Here is a 14034-nt window from a genome sequence, read left to right on the forward strand (position 1 = left end):
TCTGTCAAAATAAAATAGTGGCATTTTGGGAAATGTATGATTCAGTCATTTTTAGACTTTAAGCAACACTAAAAGGATATTTAACCCTTGGCTGACTTGATACTTTTTTCTCCTTTTTTTATTAGCTTTTTGACACTTCCAAAACGTTATGGATGTGCAGTATTATAATACAATAGCACTCAACTCAAAATCCTTCTTGTCTTATTAAAGATGAGCCCCACAAATCAAGCAGCAGTCCGTTCTCCTTTAACTGAAATGTTTATTCTAGTAAACAGCACAGACCATGTAGAGGGGATCACTGTTCAAAAATAAACCAGCATCTGTTTGCTCTTCCAAATGGTTCCTCATCAAGTTTACTTTTTCTTCTTCATCTTCACTTTTTACAGGACAAATATAACAGACATGGTACTATACAGACTGTATACACATCGTATGCATCTTAATAAAGACAGCCTTAAAGTAGTTTGCCTACATGGGAGGAAGGGCAGTTGAAGGCAAAGAAAACAAAATCCAACAAGCCTCAGAAAGAAGAAAACTGAAGTGAATGGAGAATCAAACAGGTTCCCCCCAAACGCATCAGTATGTCAGTAAGAGAGATTGAAAGGTTTCATTCCAAAAAGAAAAATCCACCATTTATAAAGAAATAAAATGAATCTTAAAAATTATTATTTTTGTGTATTGACCTTGCTCTACAGAGCTGGGAGTGAGTGTTGCTGGTGCATAAATAATCATATTAAAAACATACGCTACACATCAAAAACATCAGACAAGTTTCACAGGATATACAAAAACAACAATAAAAATAAACATTATCTATTGCACAATGGAGGTAACGGATGACAGTAAAAGATGGTACCGGTGTGGAGTTCAGCTCTCTAAGCAGTACACTGCAGACGAGCCGGGGTCAGGACCCGGGGGGGGGCACGGGGTCAGGTATCTATACGTCTTGGTACCCACTCATCTGTCTTTAGCAGCAAACGGGGGAACTGTCATACCATTATCTGGCTTCACATTTCTGGTGATAAGATTGTAACTTACTTTACTTATTTTACATTTGTAAATACTTTTCAGACCGTCCAGCACTTGGTCTGAGCGGGATTAACATCATGTATGACCTTGGAAACAGTCGTTTTTGGAGCCTTCAAATGTCTCGATGTGACTATAAGGACTAGACACACTAAGACCAACTTTAAGGGGACATTTAGAATAAAAGTCTTGTTCTTTTCGATGTGCAAGGTGCATGTCACGTTGTTGTGAACATGTTAACTGAAAATGGAGAACTGACAATAAGCTATCTTGGTAGCTAGCTACATTTGATCTGAATTCACATTAAAAGTATTTGTTCTCAGAGAAAGTCAATTCCACACATGTAGCTACCAAGCTAGCAGCACGTTACATAACCAACGGACATTTACTCAGAAGAGCTAGACAACAAGCTAGATTTGTTAGCTGCCCGCTACTAGCACCTTTGCTTCAATGAGGACTGAACAGGTGGAAAGATGTTTGACATCGTATCGTAACATCTTCAACACAGTGTGACAAGAGCAAGGCAAATATTTAAGATGTCAATCTGGAGGTGTACAGCTTAGAGAAGCTCCATGTACCAGGAACACTGATGTAACAGCTACAGTAAACTAAATATGTATGATGTGTAAACAGGACAAAAACATGACATGGGAGAAGCAGTTCACATTTCCATCATGGCATCTTTTCTGTGAATTCACATTAGAAGCATTTTGAACCCCAGAAAGGCAGCTCTACACATGTAAAATATCTGGGGGACAGCAACAGTTTGATACTTCAGTCTCATGCCATTGTTCAGTGTGGTGACTGGAGAAATGTAACAGTAAATAATGAGGTCATATTGTCAATGCAAAGCCCCGCACCAACACAAAGTAAACTTCCATTTGAGTCGTTTTCATCACAATATGCTTGTCCAATTATTATTTTTTGTTCTGGAGTTTCCTCCCAAAATGAGCTTGTTAGCATTTTGACCTAGCCCAAAGTAATATCATATTGTGTCACAGTGCTGGATGGTGATCAGACAGAACCAATTAGCAACATTTAAAGTAAAATAAAAGAATTTAGATAGGTCAAACAATAAAATAAACTGCAAGGGAAAGAAGTAAGTTGTCAATAAAAACAGAGTAAAATCAATCTTCATCCTTTGTGATGAATTCTTAAGTGGATAATTACTGAGAAGCACTATGCTCACTGCTGCCTCTGGTGGCAGGGGGCTTAAATGGTCGTATTTTGCCATTAATGAGCAGACTTCCTGAGATTTTACAAAATATTTGTTTCATTTCCACCTTAAAAGTTGTTGAGGGGAGTTTCAAAAATGCCTCCATTCCTCGTAACACATTGATTTGACATCAGACAGAAGTGTTTCAATTCCATCAAAAGACATCCAGCACTGTATTTAAATATGATGAAAAGGGCCATAGGTTTAACCTGGGCTCAATAAGGAACATTATGAATGTCACCAGGCTATGCTATATCTAAGCAAAGAGAAACTCCAAAAGTCATCTCTAAAAGTAATGTTCAGAAAGTATCGTCAGAATTTGACTGCAGGCAAAACATGACTGAAGCATATGATTGAGAATGACACACCAATACAGAATTGCATTTCTAAACATGATATTAGAAACACAGGGGCTCAAAGTGAAACAGAAAATAACCTCTGCTTTAAAGTCCACATGAAATCAAACAGAAACAAACATCACTCACTACTTCAAGTAAAAGGGACAACTCATAGAAAAACAGGTCGAGTGGTTCAGTCCATGAGAAAAACATCAAACGATGACACATAAGAAATAGCACTTTTCCAATATTTCAAATTCCCAGCATTACGACACCTGATACTCCAACCCTTTCCAAACACTCTCCAGCTTCTGTTCACTGTCTGTAGAGCACTACAATAGACATTTAAGATGTTCCTTTAAAACAAAAACATGTCAAATAAAAGCCAGCTCCTAAAAACGGTTAAAATCCTCCTCCTATAAAAAGAAAAGAAACGTCGAAAAACGATTTCCCTCATCTCGCCTGTCATTAGTTGAATGTGTGACATCACAGCTGTGGAGGAGAGGCAGAGTTAGCTCAGTTTGTCTAAACACACGGTACAACCTCACACTCATGGATAAGGAAATATATCTGTACAATTTGTTGCTGTCACTCAAAGGATGCTGACGTCTAAAGTTGTTTTCACAAGTCAGGTGTTTGTCACATTAGAGGGAGCCAGTGATTGATCTTTATCAGTTGTTTTTCCTTTCGTAATGTGAAATATATTGAACCTGAACTGGACCCGGGGCCACATTAACCCGCCCACTTTTTTGTTCTTTATGTATAGTCTATATTAGTTTATAGTTATTATATTAGGTGGTGGTTATTTGGTTAAGCACAAATATGTTCTGGAATATGCACTATGTTAAACCAATGTGGAATAATAAGACTTAACACAAAGGCTGAGCAATATGAGTAAAATTATATATCACGTGATGTTAGAACAATTATCTTAATATTGACATATGACAATATTTTTCTTTGAGTTGACCAAAAATGTTAACACTCAATAAATAAAAAGCCTAAGCTGGAAAATGCAAATGAAGAGGAGCTACTTAGTCTGCTAAATTCAGAAATTAAATTATTTAATGTAATGCAGCCTTTAAAAAAACTACAACATTTTTTTAAACATTAACCCTAATTAAATGTATTATGTCAACAGTTTACATATCATTGTCTTAGGTTAGTTGGAAGGAATAATATTAAGTTTAAATAAAAAAGACTTTCAACTTAATGATATTGCTATACTTAAATAATACATTATAGGTCATCTTTGAAATAATATATTTAATTGAAGTCAACTTTTCAATATCCAATATCTAACATATGACCCAACCCTACCTAATTACACATTTTTACACATCATGGCAAGTGTATCCTTTAAGGGCAAGTTTCATAATAGCTTCTCAAATTTGATAAATAATGAACCCTTAAAATATCATAGTGACATCATCGGGTTTTAGGGGGCTAAACATAAAGAAGTACCCATTGTAACTTGGGTGCCTTTACAGCACATTACCTCATAATGAGGTACAAATCAAAGTAGTGCTGTGAAATCACATGAGTGTATTTTGTTCCTCAGTGGGTGTGGCATATTCTTGAACATATATGTGATTAAATAAATAAAGCACAAACTAAGTGCCACACAGTGAACCTGGAGTCTTTGGGCCCTGAGGGACCTGCCTGCTTAGCCTGATGTTAATCCAACCTTGTCTGGAGGTCAAAATGGAGGAGTGAAAAAACTCAACCAGTATCGACTTTTTCATCTCTTCACTGAGTATGGGTTTGTGACAACATTTCCTGAGAAAGAAAATTGGAGAATAGAGATTTGAGAATCTCTGAGGAGCGATAAATCCAGTCTTCTCTATAAACAAATACTTAAGCAACGCCTCATCATGTAGCATTTTCCTACCAGCAAAACACTTACGGACACAGGTAATACCATCAGTAGTGTGTGATATATCCATGTCGGCCCTTATATATATATCAGTACAAAAAATCCCTTTGAAGAAATACCTGGGCCGTTTGAATTCAACTATTATTTTCGTCACAGCTGCTCGTTGCTAGCAGCGTTGTTAGCATGTGAGTGGAGCTGGAAAACAACACGTGGAATTCAAACAGTCGAGGTGCTCAGCCTGGATCCAGCCACTATAGTGCATAAACACAGTGCATCCGTGTGTCTCCTTCAGGCCACACCTTCCTCTTCCTCCTCTCTTTCTTCTTCCTTTGTCTCTTCACGGCATATATATGGAGTTGTCGGCCCTCAGTTTTGTTGTCTTGGTTTTTAAATGTCAACGGCCTTTAAATTCTCTGTTTAATTTGTTGAGTAATTGCGCATGGGGGAATGTAACTAGTGGAGATGCAGGACCTGTGTGTGTGTGTGTGTGTGTGTGTGTGTGTGTGTGTGTGTGTGTGTGTGTGTGTGTGTGTGTGTGTGTGTGTGTGTGTGTGTGTGTGTGTGTGTGTGTGTGTGGATCAGAGTTTGTATGAACTTGAGTTATACCGGTGATGTGCTTTGTGTCTGAGTATTTCAATGTCGGTCATGTTTGTCTGCATGTCTCTTCGCTATGTGTGTGGGGGGGGGGGGGTTTGGGGGGATTCCCAGGTCATGCATTGGACATCTCGGCCTTGCTGAGGGCGATGGCCAGCTCCAAGTCCTCCTGCTCCTGCAGCCTGAGCCTCTTCAGCCGCTCTCGCTCTGCCCGCTCACTCTCTCGCTTCGCCCACTCCAACTGCTGAGCCTCGTTCCCAAACTACACACAGGAAGACAAACCGTTTGAAAACGAGACAAACCTTAAAATAAGAAATATAAATTTGTGAAAACAGCTAACCAGGCAGGGCGTTGGCTAACAACAACTCAGAGAAAGCTACCTAGCATACAACAAAGGAACAAAGATAGAAAGACTGTCCTCCTATTTCTGAAAGTGAAATATATGGATGATGGAGACATAAAAATGTAATTTCCTTTTTCAGCAACACATGATAACATCCATAATATCACGTACTGCTCTTTAGATTATGTGTAGATTATATTAATTATCATCATGTTTAAGTACATTGTATTGTGTGTCCAGTCTCTTACCTTGGCTTTGTCAGGTCCTGTCAGAGAAGTGGATTACAGACATTATGTATTAGAATTCAGAGCACAACACACCAAGATTGTGAAGGGATTCCTGCACAGTTTCTCTGTCTCTGTGTGTACTTACATGTTTTTCTTGGGGGCAAAGGGATTATGATTTTTTATTTAACATAAATAATGATTTAGTTCAGCTTAGTCAGTTTGTATCAGATGGTGAAGCAGATGCCTGCGCTGATATCAGGCAAATATATAGAAGTATGCTTAAGAGGTGATAAAAAGCCAAACTTCTCTAACATAATAAGACGTGCATATCGAGAAGTGACATCAGAGTTCATGAAGTAAACACCTAGCAACACAGATGGTGAATTTAGTAACATAACGCAAGGCAGACAGACTCCAGAGCTGACAGTTGAGAGGGGATACTGCCGTCTCAGATTCATCTGAGTAGCACCATTCAGCCAGAATGCACTACCTTTATAGAGCTCTGTTTAAACCATCCTCACAAGTCTTTTGGAGCATGTTAAAGTCCCTACAGTGTCAGACTATAAAATGGTCTTGTGTCTGTGCATAGCTGTGTGGCCATGTCTACTCAGTGACAGTTAAACTGCATCAACCATCTCAACTTACACAACTGGAGTCTGCAAAACCTGATGTTGAGCCTTTTGGGACATTACTTGTTGCCGAGGGTGCGGCGAAAGGGTCTTTGCCGCTGAACGGGTCTCCCACGCCCTTTTTCGTCTGAAACGGGTCGATGGCGTCACTGCCAAATGGCTGGAAAGGGTCACATGGTTTGGAAGGGTCAACTGCTCCAGGCGTGCTCACTGGAGTACTTTTACCTGAAGACAAGAAGGACAATCATCAATACAATCAAAAAGAGAGCAGAGAGATTTCAGATAGGCACGGTTCTATATGTGTCCATCATCCCCACACATGCTTTCAGAGTTAAAAACGGGCATATACAACAGCGTTGATGAAAACTCTTAAATGCTAAGGCTTTAACTATAATAACCAGAATTTGTATGCTTCCGCCAACAACTCAAGTTGCAGTTTACGTTAAACCCCCAGGAAGTGTGCCGGGCATTGAAGCACATTTGCATAGTGGCCAAACGCTGGTACTACAGTTCCCATGTCAGTCTGTGACGTTTTCAGCTCAATCGAATACCCAGTACGAACACTGTAATAGTCCCCATTGGAATGATTACGTCTTGAAAGTAGCAAAATTCACTAAAAGCCAAATTCCGGGTTTTTTCTCCTCTCCTTTCATTTGACTTGTCGAGAGGCGGGGCTTAAGGAAACCGCAAGTGCTCGTGCTCTATGAGTCCAACTGCCCTGTAATCCACAATTCTTTCCTCGAGTCAGGCCATTTGGCTTTATGCGCCACTGAGCAACTTTCATAGGAATGAGAAGCTTCTCTGATTCCAGTTCCCTTTACACATCAAAGTCATTACTTGGGACGGGTGGTGCAGTGGTCTGTGCATCCGATCATCAGATCAAGGGTGAGTGCTGGGGAACTCCAGTTCGAAACCCGCTCCTGCCGCCACTGCGTCAGGGCCGTTGTGTCCTTGGGCAAGACACTTCACCCGGATTTGCTCCTGTGGGTATTGTCCACAGTACATGTATAATACCAATGTGTACTTGTAAAAGCGCCTCGATGACCTCGAGGCGTGAAGATGGACGGTGTGGCGCAGTGCGCTGTGAGATCAAGGGGTGAAACCCACCGCCGCTGCGTCTGTAAAGCCGGTGTGTCCTTGGGCAAGACACTTCACCTGAACTTGCTCCTGTGGGTATTGTCCACAGTATCTGACCATTGCATGTATGATATATGTGTAATGTGTGTATATGTAAAGCGCTTTGAGTCATTGATAAAGCGCTATAATAAATGTGATTAATTTGACATTTGTTTTTTCACCAAAAACGTGTTTTGTGAGGTCAGAGATAATGATCTTTGTTATCCAAATTCATATATATTAATCCAACACATAAAGCCTCGGTCATGGCAGTCGCCTGCGAAGAGGCATACAAAAAGGGAATAAGTAAAAACCGAAAAAGATAGTTCTCTGATTGCAAATACATATCTGCAGTGTGGTGAGGAAGACAAGAGAGCTGCAAAGAAAAACACTAAAGCAGACCTGTCAAAGGCTTCAGGTCTCACGTATCTCAGGGGGAAGAAGTTCACTGCAGATTGCATGGGAAATTCTCTGAGTGATCTATGTTGATAACACAGGATCTGATTTGATCATTCAGGATTGAAACTCACAAAACTAAATGATGTAGTTCTCATGGGTCTGCCCACGCCCTGCAATAACTCCGCTGTCACCTCAGAGATAGCTACCAGCTCTGAAAGTTGTGCGAGTTTCACCTCCACACCACAGCAGTTCATAGCAAGTGCCAATACAAATCTTTCTGCAAGTTACCCCATACAGTGCTACATCCTCCGCTGGTATGGGAAAAAACTGAGTGAAAGACAACACCCGAGGACAAAAACAAACGTGATAACCCGTTACCCACGCAACCATGCTCAACGGTTTCCTGGTAAGACTCTCGGTTGGGTTTCTGCCCACATTACAAACTGTTGGTTCACCAAAGTACCAACTACACAAATAACATGTTCATGTTCAAAGACCACACACATTCATTGTCCTCAAGGATAACTCAATACCATATTTTACACATACATTGACAAAGTCAGGACTTATGGACATATAATATCGCCCTGCAATTAAAAGGTCATTTCACTATCTTTTGATATTTTGGTGATTAATGAAACCATATCAAATATATATTTTCTATATTAAAAAGAAAAACAAGATACAGCTGTAGTGATAAAAGACCATCAGAATACCCCACAGTGGCAACTTGTTTGGTTTGACTAACACTTAACACAGAGAATTATACAAAACAAGAAAAATCCTGACAGGGCCAAAAATGTTGATATGTTTTATTGAAGAATAGCTTGTGCATAAATTAGTATTACAAATAAATGATGATGAAACTTCTGTGTATAAATTTTCTGTGCTTTTTCTGAGTCAAGTGGTAAATAATAAAATACATATCTGTACATCTTGTAATGGTGCTATGTTAGCCCTTGCGATCAGTGAAATATTAATACTTTCGTAGAATTTAGCCACTAGCAAAAATGTGGCATATAGCTTTTTTTTCTTCTCTTTCTGAGATGAATGTGTTCTATGCATGGTCCTTATTCAATGAAGATATAGAATAAAAAGAATGAAATAAAAGGTCTAATCAGTAGCATTTTTCTTGACCTGAAATTAATTTGTCACACTTTAAGATCTTTTTAATGTCTTAAAAGCTTCTTATAGAGGCCCTTGAATTTACACCAGTATACTTGAAACACTTATATGCTATACAAATTAATTCTTGTTCATCAAACATGCTGAAGAACCACAGGGAGTCTACAAATAAGAAATAATTTAGCAACAATAATTATAGTAATGGCAGTTTCTGCTGTGCATGGCAGAGGGCCGTGGGAACATAAAAAAGTGCACCATGTTGCTTTTATGGGTGTTAAACCACAGAAGCAGTCAAAGTGTTCACACACGTGTTTGGCTCTATTATCAAGATAACTGGGCTGTTCGGGGTCAGCTGTTCAGTTCACACCATGCTGAGCAAAGCTCAATGCCTGCCAATCATTTCTTTCCTCTTTCAGTAAACTGCACACACGAGAAACCACAACCATGGGCTCCACCCGATTTTAAAATAACCCACTACATTAGTGTCATCTGATTTTAAAGTCTAACACACACACACACACACACACACACACACACACACACACCACACACACACACACACACACACACACACACACACACACACCACACACACACACACACACACACACACACACACACACACACCACACACACACACACCACACACACACACACACACACACACACACACACACACACACACACACACCACACACACACACACACACACACACACACACACACACACACACCACACACACACACACACACACACACACACACACACACACACACACACACACACACACACACAAAGAGAGGGGAAGTAGGTTAGGGTGTGTCTGCAAACAACAAGCCAAGCTAACCACAGATCATCTCTCTTATGCCTTCGTGTGCACAAACATCAGAACTGCGCTGTGTTAACAATCCTAATAGAAAATATCAATGAAATATTGAAAAGCAATAACGTGAATGTTTGCATTAGTGGTTGCAGAGTTAACAGTGGAGATGAAGCTGTCTGTTGCCTCTTCTTAAAACAAATACTAAACTGTAACACATGTCTCTTTAGTACCATTCTACAACCCCTGAGTCAGCAAGCATGCAGGGTAGTGTAATAGCACCAAGTGTGGCCACAGTTGAGGCTGAACACAGAGGGGTATTCTGGGTAATCGTGATTCACATTATCAACATTGATTCCCACGGGACAGTGTTGTGCCATCCCCCAAGCTACTTTTCTGTCATTTTCCTCCAACATATCTTTAATTATCTATCACTATTCATTTTCAATATCTGCGACACCATGCGTCTCATGTGTTATGGGCATAAAGTAGGAAGTGAGAGAATCCTTGTACAGTGTTGTCCAAATTCTACTACAACTACTTATATTTTATTTTTAGGCTGAGTTTCAGTGTAGCATGTTTACACTTGTGTTTTAGGGTACACTATTGTCCAACGGTTTACAAACTGCACTGCGTTATAAGTTAAGGGTGCAGTATGGAATTGGAAGATCATGTTAGTGATGGACAGTATCTAAATCATAATAATCTCACATGTTTGGGTTCATGTTCCAGTAACGGATGCATCGATGTCAAGCAGACTTCTATAATCTCAACTACATCCTAAGAGTTCCTGTGATTTCCGGGAACTGAAAATAGTTTATTTCCTGTACATTCAGGTGAAGTTTATTTGACTGACATGTTGACACATCAAGTCAAAAAGGTCAGCAGGAAATATCTGCACATTGTTCAGAGCAGGAGGTCCTATTTTTATAGCAAATTTAAAGTGCTTTACATTAAAATAAATGCAGCAAAAGGTGGCATATAGAAGAATATGAAGGAAAAGCATTACAAACAAGCCTACAGACCCCAACCACAAACACACACAGGAAGGAACAGCAATACATGACTTTGCACATGCAGAAGCATATTTAAGACCCTAAGCTTTTTGGGATGTCTTGCACAAAGTTCTTCTGGAGTCTTCCCTCCATTTGTACCAAACAGTCTAACCTTCTATTTTTAATTGAAACTTACAACAAAGAAGCCATTTCCCCTCCTGCCAGTTCCTGAGAGCTTTGATCTCTGGTGATCTGAACACTGTGAGTCGGGTAGTCCTCAGAAGCCTCGGAGTCTGTTGCACTAAAAAGACTGTCTTTAACAAGTTGGGCTTGTTGGGCCTTGTTGGTAATGTCAGTGTCTTGATCTTGATTGAATGGACAATGGAATTGGCTGAAGCCAAGCTCTCAATCTACCATGAATGTAAGACACACCATGGTGGAGATGTGGTTATCACATTAAACCATCAAGCTTAATCGGTGTTTAGATAAAGTCCCACTTCCTTCTTAAGCTGACCTTTGTTGTACTAGCCTGGGACAGATCATGTATGTATTCAAAGACGCTTCTTCATCGTTCATCTTTCTAACACGGTCAAATTATCATAGTGGAGTTCTCTGAGAGATGTTTAAGGTAATGAGTCCCAATAACTACAACACCCTATAATTTAAAAAAAGTTATCACACTCACCACTGGGGGGTTTGGGCCTTGGGGGGACACTTTTCTTCGGTGGCAGAGCTGGTGTGTCACTCTTCCTGCTGAATGGATCATCCACAAACACGGACTGGAAAGAGTCATAGAGAGGATATGTGGTTCTATTCAAAATAGCTGTCATTTCTATTTATTAAAATGTGCATGAAAGAGTGAAGTGAGCAACAGGGAGTTGAGCCAGGTGAGGTTGAAAGTGCAATAAAACCTTCACCAGTAATAATCCAATACTGTATCCTTTCACATGAAGAAAAGGAATAGTTCAAAGTGTCTCACACACGGCTGCTATATTTACACAAGCACACATGCTAGCTCAGCTAATAGCAAACTGATAGAAACAGCTACAACAGAAGCCGTTTCTAAATAGAGGAAATGATTCTCCTTCTTTATTCTTGAAACTATTGTGATGAGTCCAGCTCCTTCGAACGCCACACTGATTCACCATGCTGCGTTTTAAGAGATGGAGGAAAATGGGAACATCTGGACTTGGACACTTTGTACACACTTAGTGTCACTTTTTGTTAAATAAATATAATCGTTCACAATCTCTTGATTACACAAAATACATTTACCAACAATGGACTCTATACAGAAACATTAACTGATGAAAAAGATAATGTTTTAATCAATTCTAAAACTTTTCTCATATGATTTTTCCTTTTTATGATTCAAACATTTGTATTAAGTAATGCAAAGTAAAAAATGTAAGAGCATTGATGAAGACCACCAAAGAAAGAATAAGCATGTCTCTGGTACCTTCTGGTAGTCCGGCAGCCAGCCGGCCCGGCCCTCAAAAGGCTCTCTGGGCTTCGACATGAGGCTGAAGTCTGCGAAGCCAGCCGAGCTGTTACTGCTGCTGCTGAACGAACCGCTGCCAAACGGGTCCAACGTGCCAAACAGATCTGAAGACAAATATGATATCAGTAAGCATATTTACAGCTAGTCTATTAAATTGATTACAGTCAGTCTGCTATGTCGGACCAGACTGAAACATCCATTGCTGGATTGAACATTTTGTACACACATAAATGCTGCCCAGTCAATACATGTACTAACTTTGACCATCCCTTGACTTTTCTTCCAAGGACATCATGGGGTTTAGATCTATAGTTATGGGGAAACATGTCTCGATAAATTATAGAATAGATTACCGACACACACAAGAATTAGCAATGACAATTAGCGATGTTAGCATCGGAACAGACATAAACAAGAAGGTGAACATTGTAAACATTAAAGCTGGTCAATGCTAAGTTTGCTAGCATTGCCATAGTGAGCATAAATGTGGTGTTAGAATTATTCCATTGCTTCAGGATATACTTTTGTTTCCAATTATTAGTTGTAAGAACATTTTTGCATAGGGCTATGATGACAGGATCTTAGAGTTGAACACTCATCCATTTTTATGACAGTTGTCCAAAGCAGCTTCAGGCCAGCCTACATATTGTACAAAATGATAAATGATACATAAGGATATTGGTTTCATAAATGTGAAAGGGCCCTTCAGGTAAAGAACATTTAGGTTCGTGGTCATAAACGCCAGGCCTAACTTGAGCCAGTGTTTTTGAAATACAATCAACAATCTGAGTATGGAAATGAATAAGCTAATGTGACGGCTATCCTCAGCTGCCATGGTTTGAATAGGCAAGCCACCATGGTGACCTCAGCCTGCGTCAACATGACCTCAGTGTGGTGACAGGCTCAAGTTCCTCCAACCTCCAAGGCATTCAAGCTAATCCACAATGTGTACGTGTTTGTATGGGCTATATTAATATCATGAAGGCAATTAAAATCATTTTCTTCTGCTGGAGTGAACTAACAACTGACTGAAAGAGCTGCAGAGATATATATACATTCATGAGTGGTATGCCATCACAAAAACAACTGAAGCAATGACAGACAGTAAGAGGATAGTACAACTGATTGAGACTATTTATGGCAATATTTGGCACAAAGACAGAGATTCCATTCATTTTAATTCAAAATAAATACATTAAGTTCACAGAAACTGCAGATGTTGGAAATTCAAATAAACCGTACCTGGTACTTTGGGTTTTGGGTTGCCTGAAGAGAATGGGTCATTGCTTGTGAAGTGACTGGTTGGCTGCTGCAAGCAAAACAAAAGTGAAAGCATTTATATTTTCAAAGTATTGAATATTGTAAAGAAAACTCATAAAAAAGTCTTGATTTTATTTAAAAAAGGGGATTTTATTTAATGATCATAAGTTAATTCCATGTTTCTTGCTTTTGGTCTTAAACAAGTACCTTGGAAGGTAATGTGGCACTTTTACTGAAGGGGTCTGGTGTGGAGAAGGGATCCATCTTTGTGGTCTTCTTAAAGAAATCTTCAGACGAAGACTTGAACGGATCAGTCTCTTTGAACGGGTCTCCTCCAAAAGGATCTGCAGCAGAAATGATGGATAACTTTAACTTTTCAATTGTTCAGCCATTTCAAATTCCCCAAAACGTTAGCGTGTTAGCCTTTCAGTTTGATTATGATACCAGATAGGCAATAAACCCAGGCCCCACATCCAGCGTCACATTCAAATGCGGTTAGACAGAATTGTTCTATTATCTCTGTTACATGCTTTGGGTTAGGCGTCACACTAAACGATTAACAACATTA

At 39.6% G+C, this 14034-nt stretch overlaps 1 protein-coding gene across 9 annotated transcripts in view; it reads right to left on the minus strand.

Moving 5' to 3' along the window:
- Positions 1 to 239: 239 nt before the first annotated feature.
- Positions 240 to 14034, minus strand: part of LOC117560497 (epidermal growth factor receptor substrate 15-like 1) — a 40217-nt gene continuing 26422 nt past the window's right edge. For 7 of the 9 annotated variants that reach the window (XM_034237357.1, XM_034237362.1, XM_034237358.1 and 4 more), the window contains 8 exons: positions 13674 to 13810; positions 13449 to 13515; positions 12465 to 12512; positions 12165 to 12310; positions 11391 to 11484; positions 6313 to 6474; positions 5642 to 5658; positions 240 to 5312 (listed from right to left, as the gene is read on the minus strand). In XM_034237357.1, coding sequence (XP_034093248.1) covers positions 5166 to 5312; positions 5642 to 5658; positions 6313 to 6474; positions 11391 to 11484; positions 12165 to 12310; positions 12465 to 12512; positions 13449 to 13515; positions 13674 to 13810 — 818 coding nt within the window. In that variant the 3' untranslated portion in view covers positions 240 to 5165. Of the gene's footprint in view, positions 5313 to 5641; positions 5659 to 6256; positions 6475 to 11390; positions 11485 to 12164; positions 12311 to 12464; positions 12513 to 13448; positions 13516 to 13673; positions 13811 to 14034 lie in introns of those variants that run through there. The other 2 variants (XM_034237355.1, XM_034237363.1) reach the window with 2 other exon arrangements.

Source organism: Gymnodraco acuticeps, unplaced genomic scaffold (assembly GCF_902827175.1).
Source record: "Gymnodraco acuticeps unplaced genomic scaffold, fGymAcu1.1, whole genome shotgun sequence".
NCBI classification, from domain to species: domain Eukaryota; kingdom Metazoa; phylum Chordata; class Actinopteri; order Perciformes; family Bathydraconidae; genus Gymnodraco; species Gymnodraco acuticeps.